The sequence below is a fragment of the Denticeps clupeoides genome, chromosome 14, assembly GCF_900700375.1.
Source record: "Denticeps clupeoides chromosome 14, fDenClu1.1, whole genome shotgun sequence".
NCBI classification, from domain to species: Eukaryota; Metazoa; Chordata; class Actinopteri; order Clupeiformes; family Denticipitidae; genus Denticeps; species Denticeps clupeoides.
Genome location: NC_041720.1, coordinates 10,862,826 through 10,881,291, shown reverse-complemented (window position 1 = coordinate 10,881,291; position 18,466 = coordinate 10,862,826). Strand labels below are relative to the sequence as shown.

At 43.0% G+C, this 18,466-nt stretch overlaps 1 protein-coding gene across 3 annotated transcripts in view; it reads left to right on the top strand.

The window, feature by feature from the left end:
- nkain2 (sodium/potassium transporting ATPase interacting 2) overlaps positions 1 to 18,466 on the top strand; it is a 143,715-nt gene that overhangs the window by 94,836 nt on the left and 30,413 nt on the right. For all 3 annotated transcript variants that reach the window (XM_028953526.1, XM_028953525.1, XM_028953527.1), the window contains exon 4: positions 11,124 to 11,324. In XM_028953526.1, coding sequence (XP_028809359.1) covers positions 11,124 to 11,324 — 201 coding nt within the window. The remainder of the gene's footprint in view (positions 1 to 11,123; positions 11,325 to 18,466) is intronic.

The window sequence follows — 18,466 nt, the reverse complement described above, 5'->3', positions numbered from 1 at the left end:
GTGTCACCTCAGCACGGTTTTCCCAAAGACAGTATAAAAAGTAGATTTTTTTCCAGAGGGGGCTGCTCCGGATCAAGGGTTTAACCTGTGTTTCTCCTTATAAAGCTGCCCTGTTCGTTTCTGTTCGCCGTCTCGTGACGTCGTGCGTGAAAGTTATTGCACTATTCTAGGAGTAAATTCCATTATTCAAGGATTCAATTCTAATTTTAGAACATCACTTATAAATCTTAATCATCTTAATCATCATTGTCAAGAGAATAGACTTGCTAAATGATCTCTAAATGGTGAATATAATGCGTATTTACTTTTTCATTCTTTTAAATTTGTTGATATTAGCCTTTTCTCTAGTGGGGTATGCTTTTAATGCATTCCATTATTTATCTATGATGGCCTTAAACCTTGTGGAAAGCCTAGCAGGCTTTTTTTTTTTTTTTTTTTTTGCGTTTATGTATTGACAATTTACCGCAATACATTTGCAGTTTAGGTAAATTAATGGTCCTAAGGGCTCATTCAGGGCTCAGGTCCAGGGCTCATTCACGCCTCGTTCCCTGAGGTTACTGTCTTGGGCTCCATACCCCTGAGCTCTCTGACCTACATAATTGGTTTTGGGAACTAGGCGGCGGTTGAGGGTTGAGGCTGAGCTGAAAAGTGCCCTCGCATCCAGCTGAATTAAAATGTAGGATGTACGGATATAGCCATTGTTCTTTTGACCAAAGTCATTACCACAAATCTTGACTGTGCGTTGCCTTTTGCATTTTATTTTCAGCGGTTGTTCTTGCGTTATGCATACGACCAGCAGGAGGACATTCATCTAAAGTCTCTGATTGCGATTATGCCGCAGGCCTTGCGGATCCAGCCTTGTTTATGAGCGTGGGTTTGAGGGGGTGGACTCATGTCTCAGAGCGCAGTAGTTGAGCCCAGACGTTTTTAACCGCGAGGAAGTCAGTGCACCTGATTGCTTATGACAGCAGGCAGCCAATTCGTGACGTCCAGAGCAGCGGCGGTAAAGACGGTGGAAAAATGCCCACCTGACATTTGACGTGAAATCGCTCTCTCTCTTTCTCTCTGACTCTTGTTCTCTCTTCCTGTCTGGCTGATTGCACTGCCTTATGTCTAAAGTGATTCGGATGTTTGTCTCCGCGGAACCTCTCTGCTCATTTTTAATAGGCCATTTGCTCGCTATTTCTCCCCAGATGCGCAAATTATTGTATTCTGTGGAGATATGCCTTTAGATCAAACCTTCAACAAAGAGTCAGAATTTTTGCGTTTTTTTTTTTTCCTCCGTTGCTTTTGTTGCGGTTGTCACATTATTGTTGCTGTTGACAGGGTGTCTCAGGATAATAGCTCTGGCTCAGCAGCTGCAGGGCTCCTATTAGAGTATTTTACACCGTCTGACTGGTAAAGCAGCTGCATATGGCTCTAGTCTTTTCAGAGGCACATTAGCACCCGTTATACACTAACAGCATCTCCGGTCTCCTAATCTAACCATATGGGCTGAGATGGATGTGGGGCATCCAGTGATATAGGCATAAGAGTTTAATTTCATCAGAGGTTGTCTCGGCCTACGCAGATTCACCTTTTACACTGAGAATGGCTGCTGTGTGTTGCAGGCTGTGTAACCTGCAGGCAACTAGGTCTTCAGGATAAATGGCATAATGTCATGTCTCACTATTCTATTGAAAACATTAGTCATTCTGAGACACTTACATGGGCTCACTACAAAAGTACAAGAAACGGCCATGCATCAAGTTTTAATATGTAGTTTTAACATTAGCACAAGGGCACTTATATTCAAGTAAAAAAGATGCAGTTGATTTGCGGTAATGTAAAAATCTCCCCAGCATAAGTCTTCCTTTAATACCATAATATTTTCTGTTCAATCAGAGGTATCTGTGTAATAGATACACTTTATCCTTAAATTCATGTGTCTAAGCTTAAATAATCATGATTGCCTTTCAATCAAGAGTAATGATGACTGATTGTGTTGCATCGTTGCCTCTGTTCGCTGCCAGAGGTAGGAGAAAAAGCATGCAGAGGAGAAGCTTTCACATGAGAGAAGAAGAGGATATCCGCCGCCTTCCCATTGCGAAGCCTTTGATCTTGTCTCTCCTGCTCTGTTTTGACTGTTCTTAATATGGATATAAAAGGCAGAGCTTGTGTCACACACAATGCAACTCTGTCCAAACCCACGTCATTCACAAGTGCACAAGTGCATTTCCTCCTCAGTTGAACCAGTCTGACATCAATTTATTCTCTTTTCCACCCTTTTTTTTTCTGCCCCTCGGGTTTAGACCGGGCTGCTTTGAAGAGTCTGACACACTCAAGGCAAGGCAGGGGAAACAAATGCTTACAGTGATTTTTTTTTTTTTTGTTCTTAACACACCGTTCCCCTCTTCAATTTAAAAATCGCTTCCTCGTGGGAACTCCGTTTATTTCGTGGCTTCAGGTGATCTGGACTGAACTTGCCTGGTTACACATAATAATGCTAACCACTAGTAAATGATTTCATGTTCCAGCACCGTAAGGAAGGTAGCCTCACACCAGGACTGCATTTATAAAAAAAAAAAACGTGTCACTGAAGTGATAATTCTGATCATTTTTTCTAAATTAGAGGGAAATACATGCTAACAATGCCCAAATTGCTCAGTCATTTTCATAGGCAAAGCTTTTGTTAAAAGACCGTTTTACTTCATGCTGAAAAGTGCTGCTTTTTTTTTTACCCCGCTGCTCAAGCCTCCAACGCACATCTGCCATCCAGACCTACTCCATTACCGGCCGACACGCAATTGAACTTGATCTGATTTGATTTGGGGCTGATTTTATGATAGGTGCTGCCCAAATCTGGCCCAGTTTGAACGCTTAATACCTTTGCAGACTAATAAAGCAGGAATAAACAATACATATGTATCGAAATGAAAGTCATAGGGCCCTAACTTGTCACATCAAGTTTTTTTTTTTGTCTTCACAACTGAAAGAAATAAATGGACTGCTTGCTAGTTATCTGTGTCCTGGAGAGGAGGAACTGGCAGCTATTTTTGTTTGCGTGACATCCAGAAGGCAAACTTGAGGGATGTTTGTATAAACCAAATTAATCATAAAGATGATTGACAGCTCTCACGCATCATTTGGCATGATTTAAACCCCCTCCTGCCAATGCCAAAGTAGCACAAGCAGCGTTTCCAGGTATAGTTTCAGCCCACAGTCCACCAAAAAAGCACAATATGGAATATGCAAATAGTTCAAGAAGCAGTACAGCAGGGCACTGCTGACCGATGGAAATTATAGTTTTCCACCGCAATAACTGGTCCTCTTCGGGCACCTCCTCAGTCAACCTTTGATCGTAACAGACGTTAATAACACCTGAAGACCTGGAGTTAGTGGAGGTTTGGTGTTGCTTTGCTCTGTTATCGCTTCCCCCAAAGGCCTGGCGGGGGGAGCACGAATCCATCTGCTTTGTGAAAAAGCTCAGGTGGAGGAGAGGCAGGTGTCCTCACACCTCGTGCCCAGCTTCTGAGGGCCCCACTCCATCAAGCAGATGTCCCGCGAGCCGTGAGAGCCAGCTAGGGAATATCAATGACTTCCTCACCCTGGGTTACAAATGGATTGGGCCTGGCAGAAGCATGCGTGGGTTTTTTTTTTTTTTTTTTTTTTTTTTATATATATATATATATATATATATATAAAGTGAATTACCACTTTAATATCTAGCCTGCTGAGTCGATCAATACATTGCCAGAGGACCTTATGAACAAGAGGGGGTGGGAATGGGGGGGGGGGTTCGGACACCTCTCCCGCAGCCCGCTGGTCTTGTAATCACGTTAGTCATGTGACGAAGTCGCTCCAATGAGAGCATTGCAGAGATTGTTTGTGCTCGGTGATCTCTCGTCCTCATTTTGATTGAGCGTGTCCCTCCCGGGCCAAACACACATGCTTACAGGCCGCAGCCTCATGGGCCGTCCCAGAATTTTTTGATTTACTTTGACTGGCACTTCCCACAAAGGAGCCATTTCTGTCTGGATAAAAGGATTGTGAGGGAAAAGAGAAGAGATTAGGAATGGTTTCACTGGAACTCTGTGTCTGCTATTATTTTAATCGCGCCTTTTCACCCCGGCTCCTTTCAAATTAATCCAATTCTGCTAAATGAGCTAATTTCATGGACTTGTGAACAGACAAAACTCCTCAACTTGCAAAGGAATCATCTCCTGACGAAAGTTCGCGAAATGAACAGGCAGGATGGCAGCGACGTGGACCTGTTTTGCTGTGGCCAGGTTGTGAGGTCAGGAACCTTGATGTTATCTCAGAACCAACACCGCCAACAGTGCCAAGGAGCTTGTATTCCACTTGTTTTGCACAGAACGGCTCATTAGGTGTCTTCAGTCCGGCGAAATACCCACACTTGCTGTACAATGATAGTTGGTTGCTAAGGGAAAAAAACCGTTTCTCTGAAAACGGCAATCGATCACGGCTGTGCTGGTGTTTGACGCCAAGACGCCGTATCCCAGCAGCCCTTGATGTATAGTGTTTCTGCTTTTTTTTTCTCGTTATTTTGTTGCACTCGGACTCGGCAGCAGCAGAAATAGTCGAGCTGTCGTCCAGGGCGCGGGTGTCTCCTTCAAGTGGCAGATTTATGAGTGACCTCCCGAGATGGTGCTGTGAAGAGAGATGGGCTCTCCCTGTGTGTGGAGTAGCTCTCGCCACTGCTGAAGGAGATGCTTTTCGTCACCTCCTGCCTATGATGTATGGTGTGTGTGCGTGTGTGTGATACCACACCCTGTGGTCTTGGCTTAGAATGATGCAATATCTTGCAATACTTAATATCTCTATCAATAGGGGTTTTGTTGGTCATCTGTTCGGGGTTGGGGCATGATGAGCACCTCAAATTGTGCCGTTTGGAGGTCGGACTTCATGGGCTCTATTTTTGAACTGGCACTAATCTCAGCAGTATGCTGGTGTAAGGTCAAAAGGGCTTTACATAAATTAAAACAAGAAAGAGACGTCATCTTTAATCATATTTGCATATGTGGCATGTTGACTGGTTTAAATCATACAGGGCGAGGAAGTTTTGAACAAGCCCCGCCGAACAAGGGGCACCTTGTGGCCAGTTTGAACAAAGTGCCCTAAAAGTACTTTATTTAAGCAGGTATAAGCTATAGTATATACATTATGTGTGTTTGTATGTGTATTTTTGTGCTTATTTTTTTACCCACACTTACCCACAGTTCATATTTACAGTGGTGGCCTAGTGGGTAAGGACGCGGACTCATAATCGGAAGGTTGCAATTGAGGAAAGCACCGTCCCCACACACTGCTCCCCGGGCACCTTTCATGGGTGTCCTTCTGCTCACCAAGGGTGATGGTTAAAAGCAGGGGACACACCGTGGACACACCAGTCACACGACCTGTTTTTAGTCAGGATTTCCAGGGATGTTTGACCGTAGAGTGCAACCGGTACTGAGCAGTTCTGGTAACTGTGGACTATTGCTAACTGAAGCACTGATAGTATAGCTTGCTACACTGATGATTATTTTCAGGCCCACAGATACACAATCAGAAAGACTGCAGAGATAGGCCCATCTTTTCTTTTCTACTTTCCTAATAATGATGTAAGAGGCCTGACATTCCCAGCCAAACCTCTCTAGATGAGAGCTGGCTCTTGATCCTAGCGGCATTATCGCTGAAGCAATTTTCAGCAATATTATAAGCTTGAAGCTGTGTAAGCTTGAAAAGCTGTGCGAGTCTGTGTGGAAGTTCATGGGAATCAAAGGCCACAATTTGGTCAAACTCTGTGTGGCCTCTGTGGTCAAGCCGTTCATTTGAGGGTAAAATCCTTAAGGAGTGATTACACCGTTCCCTAATCTAAAGCGTGCAGTAATTATTTTGACATTATTTTGTTCTGCCTTCATGAAGCACAGTTCACCTGGATGTTTAGACTCACCTTTCACACTGTATGAAGCAAATCCACGCAAATTCCCAGTAAGTTCGGGCCTGTTTAATTTGCTGAGGTTAAGAAAGACATATACCGAAAGTTGCCTGATCTGACGGAGCCATGATACTGGCCTCCCAGAGCATCAACAATTACAGGGAGTGCAGAATTATTAGGCACGTTGTATTTTTGAGGAATAATTTTATTATTGAACAACCATGTTATCAATGAACCCAAAAAACTCATTAATATCTGTGTGTGCAGGTGACTATTACTGTGCATAATTATTAGGCAACTTAACAAAAAACAAATATATACCCATTTCAATTATTTGTTTTTACCAGTGAAACCAATATAACATCTCCACATTCACAAATATACATTTCTGACATTCAAAAACAAAACAAAAACAAATCAGCGACCAATTGTCACGTCCATGCGGGCATGACGCGGCGGGTGAACAGAGAGCAGGACGAAGAGTGACGAGAAGACATGGAATGAAGGACGCTTTCACCTGACATCACGAAACCGGGGTTTAATTGGTGAAGCACAAGACAGGGAGACATCCGAGACGTAGACACTGGTGAACACGGAACATAACGTTAAAGACCTGACAGCGAACAGAAACGAACAGGGCAGCTTTATACAATTAACACAGGTGAAAACGATTAGGGAACATTACACAGGACAACAATTAAACTCCGGTCCGGATCCAGGACCGGAGTAACCCCTTTTCAGACCGGATCGTGACACCAATATAGCCTCCTTTCTTTGCAAGGACACTCAAAAGCCTGCCATCCATGGATTCTGTCAGTGTTTTGATCTGTTCACCATCAACATTGCGTGCAGCAGCAACCACAGCATCCCAGACACTGTTCAGAGAGGTGTACTGTTTTCCCTCCTTGTAAATCTCACATTTGATGATGGACCACAGGTTCTCAATGGGGTTCAGATCAGGTGAACAATGAGGCCATGTCATTAGTTTTTCTTCTTTTATACCCTTTCTTGCCAGCCATGCTGTGGAGTACTTGGACGCGTGTGATGGAGCATTGTCCTGCATGAAAATCATGTTTTTCTTGAAGGATGCAGACTTCTTCCTGTACCACTGCTTGAAGAAGGTGTCTTCCAGAAACTGGCAGTAGGACTGGGAGTTGAGCTTGACTCCATCCTCAACCCGAAAAGGCCCCACAAGCTCATCTTTGATGATACCAGCCCAAACCAGTACTCCACCTCCACCTTGCTGGCGTCTGAGTCGGACTGGAGCTCTCTGCCCTTTACCAATCCAGCCACGGGCCCATCCATCTGGCCCATCAAGACTCACTCTCATTTCATCAGCCCATAAAACCTTAGAAAAATCAGTCTTGAGATATTTCTTGGCCCAGTCTTGACGTTTCAGCTTGTGTGTCTTGTTCAGTGGTGGTCGTCTTTCAGCCTTTCTTACCTTGGCCATGTCTCTGAGTATTGCACACCTTGTGCTTTTGGGAACTCCAGTGATGTTGCAGCTCTGAAATATGGCCAAACTGGTGGCAAGTGGCATCTTGGCAGCTGCACGCTTGACTTTTCTCAGTTCATGGGCAGTTATTTTGCACCTTGGTTTTTCCACACGCTTCTTGCGACCCTGTTGACTATTTTGAATGAAACACTTGATTGTTCGATGATCACGCTTCAGAAGCTTTGCAATTTTAAGGGTGCTGCATCTCTCTGCAAGATATCTCACTATTTTTGACTTTTCTGAGCCTGTCAAGTCCTTCTTTTGACCCATTTTGCCAAAGGAAAGGAAGTTGCCTAATAATTATGCACACCTGATATAGGGTTTTGATGTCATTAGACCACACCCCTTCTCATTACAGAGATGCACATCACCTAATATGCTTAATTGGTAGTAGGCTTTCGAGCCTATACAGCATGGAGTAAGACAACATGCATGAAAAGGATGATGTGGACAAAATACTAATTTGCCTTATAATTCTGCACTCCCTGTATGTAGATGCACACCCACCTTCACCTTTTCACTTTTCTCTGCACTTTAGATGCATATGAATAAAATGCATATACATGTCCAGGTGTTTGTAATATATTTGTAACAGTATAATTTCCCTTCTGAGTGCATAATATCTGAATTCAATAAAAAAACGGCTGAGACTAGACTTCTGGACTTCTGGTTACTGGCTGTGTTGCTTTTTTTATATATATATCTATACTTAATTCATTAAATAAAGTGTTACATTGTGTGTCCACTGCGTTGCCATTGTATTTACACACATCTGTTGCAGTATTATCTTTTATACCACACACATTTCTTTTTATGCATATGTTTTTACTCTATGTGAGGTTTAGATTTTTATTTTACCTTATAGTGCTTACAAAATTTAGTACTTATCATACTCTGTGATCACTTTTAGTTGTTTAATGCTCTATTTTACTTTTCTACCCTTTTACATTAGTGCTCTTTATATATAAAGTAGAGGAGGATCCGAGAGCAGGAATTTCATTACAAGTAATGAGAATAGGAAATAGGAGAATAGGATTTTCTCCACAAGTACAAAGCGTCTCTTGACTGTGATAGGTTTGTGCTTTTTTCTTTTCTTTTATTACAAAAACTTTTTTTGTGAATAATCATTATATGCAGGCCGTATTAGGAGTTCTTTTATGGAAATATGATTGCAGTCAGTTTGCTTTAGTTCATTTACCAATGGATACAGATGCCTGGCCACATTCCCGGGAGTATATATTTTTTTCCATTTAAAACCTTAAATGTCTTTGGCTTTATGCCTTAAAACAGTCCTTCGCACTGAGCATAAAACGAGCCGCTCTTGTCATCCTCTGATGCTGACTCGGCATAAAAATTGCAGTCGGTACTGAGCAGAAATCCCAATACCTTTAACTACCACACACTTATAAATACTGTGATGGATCGCACCCAGTTGGCCCACTGAGAAAACCCCAGTGCTTTTAGAGCAACAGGTGGAAATTCACTTTATATCCAGGGTCACTGATGCAGCTTTTGCTCAAATCCAACCCAACGACAAGCGAACAAAACACTGAAATGAGCTGTAATTATACAAAGAAGCTTAATTATGCACAATATAAGCATGATTATGTGGAAAGAAAGGTAATAGCCACAGAGCCAAAACTGCTGTTGATAACCCACTCTTAACCACTGTTATAAAAGATTGGTTATGATTTTTATCACATATATATCCCACAGAAAATGTTTTAACCTGTTAAGTGCTGCCATCATGACTGTCATTAAAATACACCAGCATAGGTCTATGGTTTACCCAGGAGGTGTAAGTATAATTTATTAATGTCTGTCATCCGCCATCAACACTGCATTCAAACGCAGTGTACTGCATTGAGGGATATTAAGAGTTATAAGGACACAGCATACAGCAACTATAGGGTGGTAGTAGCCTAGTGGGTAACACAGTCGCCTATGAGCCAGAAGACCCAGGTTCAAATCCCACTTACTACCATTGTGTCCCTGAGCAAGACATTTAACCCTGAGTGTCTCCAGGGGGGGACTGTCCCTGTAACTACTGATTGTAAGTCGCTCTGGATAAGGGCGTCTGATAAATGCTGTAAATGTAAATGTAAACTATAGAGAGCCTTGTAGCCATCGTGTGCGCCACAGAACCGAGACTCTTGCCTGAAGAAGGTATCTTGAACATACAGTAGTCTCATCCAGATTCATCAGAATCACATATAGTGGGAATAAAGTGTAACACCCCTGATAAAAGGCAAGGTAAAGAAATTAGACCACCTCAAAACTTTTCCCACCTATAATGTGACCTAGATATATGATAAATATGTAGTATTGCTTTTGTTATCAGGTGATTGGCTCCTGTGGTTCATGATGGAAGTAACGGAATGTGCTGCTCAAGGACTTGTTCCAAGTGTGAGCTGGCATATCTGAACACATCCAAACTCTCCAACAGTGGATTTCACCAAGGGGCTTTGGCGGATAGACGCGTCTCTTTGTAAGCAACGCAGAGTGAGAATGAGTGGCAAAGGGTGTATTGGAACCGGGAGGAAACTTTATTGGACTGTTTTTGTTTGTGGAACGTCTTTATCTGTTTTCGTCCATCTTTCACAAGCCTGCTAGAAATATGTTCACCAAGACAACATGTTTCCAGCAGCGCGCCTTTCTTTGGTTGCGGCCTAGAAATGCGAGACTAGATGCAGCACTGGGATTTAAGAAGTGGGACTTTATTTTATATATATTTATATATATATCCTCCCACTTGATTACGGAATTAATAGGATGCAAAAAGCTGAATGCATTTGGCCGCCATCGTCCTTCGGTAAAGCGCTTGCTTTTGCCCTGGCAGGCACGGCATTAATAAATTTGTTACAGTTTATTAAGCAAAGCTTTTTACACTGATTAAAAAAAACTAATGCCATCACGGCAGTGTTTTCTAAGACTTCTGCTCTTGTATTCTCTCCACTGAATAGTTGAGTTGTGTAAAGACAAAGTGTGTGAAAGTGACATTACACAAAAACAAAGAGCCAAAATTGGAATTCCGTACAACTCAAGAAACCCTTTCTCAGTGGCTTTGAAAGGATTCTTTTTTTCATGCCAGTGGTCTTGCTTTAGCTTGATTAGATCATTTAGAAAAGCTCGTTGTTTGTTAAATTAGAGTTAGGGGGGTGTAAATTTGTACAAGGCTGTATGTATTACTCAGTGTCTCCCGGGAGACGACTTTCGTTCAGTAAGACACTTATGAGCCCTCTGGGTTTGGGTCACACCAAAATACACCGCTGGGGACAGTTCATCTTCACTGCCTTTGGAGGGACATCTCAATTGTTTACTAATGCTGGACGCTCCGGTATGTGATTTATTTTTTAGCGCTTCTGTTATTGCAGAAATAGATGAAAGCTTACAGCGGGCAGTGAAGCGTGGTCATGTAAACCGACCACAAAGTCTCTGAAAGGAGGATGTCACCCCTGTCTGTCTTCCCTGCCAACTGTGTGGAAATGAACCCAGGGTTAATGTGGAGTTTTTAAAGACCATTTCCATTCTGGGAATTTAGGAATGTAGACTTGGCCAATGGAGTGATTAGTGTGGTCAGATACAACACAGTGCTGCCACCAAAATTTCAATTTCAGTTAGAAATACTATAAAAAATAAATACAATTGATGAACCATGATGCATTGAACCTCCGTTTCCAATAAACTTCATCCTCTCTTTCTCTGCAGGACACAGACCTGATTATGACCTTTAACATCTCCATGCATCGCTCCTGGTGGATGGAGAACGGCCCTGGATGCAGGGTGACCCCAGTGACCCCTCCCCCATCCTGGGCGCCAGAGGACCACCGCTACATCAGCATTGCCGGCTGCCTGCTGGAGTACCAGTATGTGGAGGTGGCCCACAGCTCTCTGCAGATTTTATTGGCTGTAAGTAGTGCTCGCGTTTGTCGCTTTTTATTTTTCTTTCTTTCTGCTCAGACCTGAAATGGATTCGTAAAACATCTTAAGATCTTGAGGAACTGGGCCAGGCTGCAGTTTAACCTGCTTATTATGTGCTAAAGGGCAAGACCGATATTAAATCTTAATCTTAATCAAACAAGCTGTCTGACAAGCTTTTTTTTTTTTAAAGTTCTGTCTAATACTATTAGTTTTGTGAAAGAAAACACCTTTAAAACATAAAATATATTCTAGTCGTTCTAGTGTGCAGGGCTGTGTTCATGCTGCGATGGAAAAAATATTGATAAAAATAAAAATATAATGATAATAATAATAACACTACATATATTTAGTCTGAGTACTACTTTTTGTCTGACGTTGTGGTTGTCTGGTTCATAGGTGAGTATGTTATTCAAGGCTGCTACTAACATTGGTGTCATCTTACAAACGGGGTCTTCTCCGTCTTGGCCCCTCGGTGGTGGAATGAACTTCCCCTCGAGGTCAGAACAGCTCAGTCACTGAGCACCTTCAAACGACAGCTCAAGACCTTCCTCTTTAAAGAATATTTAGATTAAATTGTAATTTTCTTGTTGTCGAACTTGAATCTACAACAGAGTGAATAAAATAGATGTATTCATAGTTGGGGTCCTAGTGAACCGGAATTGATCTCTTCATCGATGGTAACTTGAAAGCACGTTGTAAGTCGCTCTGGATAAGGGCGTCTGCCAAATGCTGTAAATGTAAATGTAAAAGAAAACGATACATGGATCACGAATGGGAAAATCATCTGACATTTGCATACATTAAATGTGCATTCATGTGTGGATGTGGGTTTTAAATGTGACAAATTAAAATATAGGATGTATGAATGTGATTGAATGGTTAAACAATTCAATCTTACCTTAACACTTTCATCTTCAATTAAAGATGAGGAAATGAAGATTTGATTTGTTTTCAGCGTTGTCTTGTATTTGGGTCCCAAAAAGGGATCCCTCCGATTTCATTTTGTAAAGTTAGCCGGGTTGTGCTCTGTGATCTGATATTTGAGACAAAAAGTCACGTCCAAGAGCGCATTGATTGGACGTTGTCATTAAGTTTAATTATAGAAATGTCACGACCTGACATTTGTTAACTGTGGGCGATAGGGCGTCCCAGTCCTTTTGTGTTAAACAAGGTCTTCTTGCCCTTGCCAAAAACTTTCACAGGGGTGTGTATTTGAGTGTGTTCACGGGTACTTATTAAAAGGATGTGCAGGGAAGGGAAGAGGAGAACAACACTGGTTGTGGATTTAGGAGGAAATGGCCATTACTGGCAGGTCTCCAGCACTGATATTCATGAGTCTGGGCTTTGTTAATAGGCCTCCTGCCTGCGTGAAGCTTTCTGTTTGTCTTCATCACTTTTATTACATACAACACCTGCCTCTGTGCTCAAACACACAGCATCAAATGATGAAAGAGAAAAAGAAGTGATGAATCTCAATTGTTTTGTTAATTTTAAGTAAAAGCAGTGTAAAGTTATGGAAACTTTTTTTTCACGTCGCCCCCTTGAGGTCTCCAAAAGCTCTTACGTCGGTCCACTGAATGGAAGGTGAGATTATTTTAGGACATTAATGTATTAAAATATGTGTCAATGTTTTATGCACACATAGCACTAGACGTAGCTTCCGTAAATCCTTGACTTTGGTCATAATTCGTTCTGTATTTCCTTTGTGCACACACACAGTCTCCCTGGTTTTCTTGCACACCATCTGCAATCTACAACTTTGCCGTGGCACCGCTCTGGTGGACCAATTGCCCCCCTGTTTGCGAGCAGCATTTGCTGAATCGTGTTTCCCAGCTGCTTTTACAGCTTAGAGGTGGAAATGGTTTTACGGTGTTGTTGTATAAATACCTGCTATACGGGTTTTAACATCCCCTCTGATGGACAGGCGGGCTGGCTGCCTCCCTGCGCAGACACAGCAGTTTAAGGTGCGATAGCATCGCCACTCCGCCTAATGTCTCCATTTCGCTGACAGCTGTGCTGAGGCATACCAAAAAAAAAAAACATGTAAATCCGTATTTTAAAATAGGGACAAAATGAACACCTGTATTTACTCAGCCAAATGACCACCTTTCGCCATCCTAGTCATCCCCACTTTCCGTTCCCTCTATTCCTAAGTATTTATGGCCCTGCTACCCTGGACCACAATGACTAATGGTCTCTCAGCAGAATTATTACACTGAGACCAGAGAGAGTGGGGAGAAAAACATCTCCAAGAAAGTGTTGGTGCTGGACCGGGGGGCTTTTGTCATCCCAGGGGGGAATGTGAATGGAAGCTGGGGATTGCTTATTAATGAGTGGCCTTAGTCGCCATTCCACCTCCAGTAAGAGAGCAGGTAGATAAAACCCCTCCTCTCACGCGTCTTCCTCTCCCCATCCATTCTGGTAATTACAGACCAGGGGCTTCACAGTAGGAGCGAGACAGTCCCTCGGAAAGCCGAGACGCTTCATAATGACTTAATGTATGACGTGTAATTAGGGAAATGGGTTCATGCAACAGATCTGTGTGTTGGGGTTGTGCAAATAATAACAGCGAAGGTGCAGGCGATGCTCCCGAGAGGGAAGAGATAGACCGGAAGGCCTGCCTGGAGATCGTGATACTACTCCCTTGCTGTGTGAATCACTTCAGGAGTTGGGTTTGGTTTTATTCTTCCAGAGAGACGGTTTATGGTTAAGTTTTAGAACATTTGTATATATACTCATGTGTACTATTATTAGTATTTTTTGCGCAAATAAATATCAGACATCATATGCCAGATAATATATCATGTAAAAACGGAATAAATGTTTGAATATGAAGGTAATGTCATCTGCCGTGTTATTTGATGCTATCTGGAGACTACAATGGAGGCCATTTTGAAGAATCCAATGCAAAAACATATTTAGTATTTTTGTAGCAGGAGAAAGTGAAGTATGTTTGATAAATCTGTTTTTCGCCAAAATTGTCTTCATCAAAATCCGATTCATGAGATTCTCGTTAACATGAGGGAATTATAAGAAAGTGTTCAGCATAAACCTTCAAGATTGTTGGAAAACCATCCCTGTTAAGCTGGTGGTGGAGAGCTCCCTGCGTTGGAGAGCCTGGAATGTTAAACCTTGTTTGCTTTTTTGCTGTTTATTTCATAACCTCACATGTGTAATTGAATAGACCTGAGTCTTCAGTGTTGTACTATAATATGAAAAAATGCAAGACCCGTAAGTGAGTAGGTGCATCTAAATTTTGACTACTAGTGTAGTACAGTTAGTATCTTCTCTCTGTATTTCACTGCCATGTTGACAGAGGATGATGGACAATAATATGAAGTACAAAAAAATAATAATAAAATGTCCTGTGTAAACTATTTTAAATAGACCTACCCTAATGACCTTCTGAATAAAGAGGTGCCATGCATTTCACGCTCACAGCAATCAAATGTATTTAGGATTCTCGCCCGGAATTTGTCCGTGTTGAGCTCCGTGTGACATCAGCTACATTTACATTTACAGCATTTACCAGACGCCCTTATCCAGAGCAACTTACAATCAGTAGTTACAGGGACAGTCCCCCCCTGGAGACACTCAGGGTTAAGTGTCTTGCTCAGAGGTAGTAAGTGGAGTTTGAACCTGGGTCTTCTGGGTCATAGGCGAGTGTGTTACCCACTAGGCTACTACCCCCCTCAAATCTTTTGGGGTTGCACTTAAGACTATTACGAAGAATGTTCACTGTGCTTTCAACTGTCAGTCCAAGAGCAGTTGCAGTAGGGTATGAAATGACTTAATAGATAATGGATGGAAGGATTTGTGTATTTATTCCAGGTAGTTCCTGTACTAATAACTTGTAGACATTGTATGATGAACAGTGGTGTAAATCAGATCCGTCCTGACTAAGAGCTGCTGCCTGGTGTCATAAAAGAAGGGCACTTGAAGGCATCTTATTGTAAGCACAGGCATCTAGGAGTTCCAGCCAGAGAGCTGTGGCGCTCCTGCGCCAAGCGGCAGCAGTTATTGTAAGTTCAGTAGCGCTCGGGTCTCCAAGACACAGCCGCTGTTGCCCCGGCTCGGCGCAGAGAGAGCTCCTCCTGCCAGGATCGAAATAAAAAAAAATAAAAAAACAACAAAAGGGACGAGGCGTGTGTCAGGGAGACGTGCCAGGATGAGCTGAATCGAGGCATTTTCATAAAATTTGTCATCTCGCACTTTTTGTCGCCGTGTCCCACTGGAGGCGTAGCTTTTGTCAGGGACTTCAGCTCTGTTGAAAACAGGCAAAATATGTAAGTGTGCAACTTTCCTTCAGCTCCTGTGGGTGTTATCCAGAAGGCCCTTTATGAAGTCCTCTCCCGGTTGTGTCGGTGGCAGGTGATTTGGCCGAGCATGTACGGATAACAACGAGAAAGTAGCCCATACCTTTGGGCACTTTAGTGAATCTGCGATGTTGAAAAGCCCCAGAGAGCCTAACCCAGTTCTCGCTCATGCTCCTCTTCATGGCGCACCTTCTCCCTTCTCACTTCTAATGAGAACCCGCTGTTCTCCCATCTGTCCAAATGAAGAATTAACAAGGAACACGGTGGTCCATAAAAAATGACAGCCCAATGCATCCAGATCACATACCAGCACCTCAAAGTATGTATCAGTTGCCTCAAGATGGACCGGTATGGATGCTGAAGCAGAAAGTTAAAAAGCATGGAAGTTAAAAAGACCGCTTTAAAAGGTGATCCTGCATAAAAATGCAGAAGAACTGTGCATCGTCATTTTCTTGTTGGTTTCATCCACATTCATCTTAACACCTACTCATTGCCCTACTGTCCTCCATGGACCTTCAGGTCTTTCATTAGAAACTTACTTTCTGGTTCCCACACCATGGCACCATAGTTTTCAATCAATATTTTTTACATTTGTCCTTAATTTTATTCCATGTCTGAAGGCCCATCAGTGCACATTGGCAACAAGAGACTATAAAAACAGTATACATGGATAAGTATCTTCAAGAATAAAGAAACATCAAGGTAATAGATAAAGACAAGGCTGGGAAGGACAGGGTGTTCTATTGGTGTGCAATAAATCCCAGAAGTTTAATATACTTATATATTAAATATACATTTAATATATTAGTAAAATATACCTCTTTATTCATTTAACCCCCCCGTCCTGTGGTGGCCTAGCGGGTAAGGAAGCTTCACTTTCATGTAATGCGCACGCACCGCTGTGAGTGACACTCACAAGTTACTTCGTCTTCCACAGCGCCACGCCCTCCTGAAGCGGCGCATGTATAACGTTTCCCTTTACTCTCTCTGCTCCAGGACGGAAGCTCTGCCTCATTCAGGATGCATTCAATTTCACCTTGTGTTTGCTTTAGCAGCTAAAGCTGTGCTTGCTGAGTCGAATGGCAAATCAAATGCGGCAGATGCCGTCGGAAAGGCTCTCTGTAAAGCCTCAGTGTTTGGCGCCGGGCACTTTTCTGCGTAAGCAGCGCGGAGGAACTCCGTAATTGGTGCCCGCAACACGCGGCAGCACAATCGCACAGGGCGCGACGCGTCAGTTGGGATGCCATCCGCCGCAACTCTCGCATGAATAACCAATGGCTTCGCTTCCGCAGACGAGAGTGCTAGAGAAAGGGAAGGGCAGAGGGAGAAGGGTGTTCATTATCTGTTTCCCACAAAAAAAAAAACACACAAATAAGCAGGCTTTTGATCAGACAAGGCTCTTTTCTTCCTCTCGTTTCTCTCCTCGAGCTCACAATTGATCCGCAAATTTAGGCCGTCGTCCCTTTCATTAAGTCACAATCATTTGGCGGCATACAAAGTAGCAAGCAATAATTTCGTATCTCATATTTATTAATGAAAATGACCCGGAGGTTAATTCAATTCCGCAATATCTGCAGGAGGGTGCCGAGTTGAAAGGGCCACGGCGGTGATGGATCGATCCCTCGTCTCCCGTTCGCCTTTCATACGAGATGTACAGTGGAGGCTTGTGAGACGACAGCCCTATCGTTTTCCCCTTTTTGGCTGGCAAGATGCACACGGTTCTTACAAAAGATATTCTTTAATTTGATGCCTTGATGCTTGTAGTGGACACGTCGATTAAAAAAAAAAAAAAAAAAACGTCCCACTGGTCATATTGCTTACATCGAATAAATACTCCGTTCAGATGATCCATTCAGTCGTGGATGGGCTTGATGGGGTTCTCTCATCACGCCTCGCTCTGCACCCTCCGATCCTCCAGCTTGACAGGTACCACCGTCTCTCGAGGTGCTAGGAACGGACACCTCCAGACTCCTTGACTGCTGTGTGGTGGAAGGGACTTCCGTTAGATGTTCGAACAGCAGGGTCATTGAAGATCTTCAAGAGAGTGGAGCAAATGAGTGGTCGAGCACATGGTATTTACAGATCGGGTCCTATTGAGCCAAGTGGGAGATTTCAGTGATGGACATTTTAAAGCATTTATGTAAGTCGCTCTGGATAAGAGCATCTGCCAAATGCTGTCAATGTAAATGCAGGGGGGGGGGCATAATCATTCTGGAAGAATTGTTTGGATGAAGGAGATCATTTATGTTCCCTTCCCTTGAATCGTGGGCTCAAATCATGGAACGAAGCGACGTTCTTCGGCCATCTGTGTGTGTTCCTCTGGTGCCTCTGACTGGGCACCTCGGAAAGTAATTAGTTTTTTCCTTGGAGGGCTGAGATGGTTTGGTTGTAAACCCGTGAGGCTTTTATATGGTCTTGGTTTGGTGGGGTTTGTAAAATCAGAGGGGGTCGCATGTTCACCCCTTCTGGTATTTTGCAGAATATTATGTGATGCTTCATTTTTCGTGTGTGAACAACGTTGGTGAGCCTCGCATTAATGATGTCATTTACAGCCGGCTCCGACATTGCACCATTACACCATTACACCAGCTTGAGCCTTTAAAACAACGTACCCTCTACCTGCGAGAAATTAAACTGAACCAGGTTACAGTGGGAAGCCTGCAGCGAGAATTAATTCATGAATCAGAAAGATTATCTTTTCAGGCGTAATCTGCCATCTCTCGCCCTGCCTCTCGCCGGCAACGTAATGAAATGCGGAATCATTTGTTTCTTGAGGGGCGAGCAGATTTGAATAGATGAGGTGCTCGGTGCGAA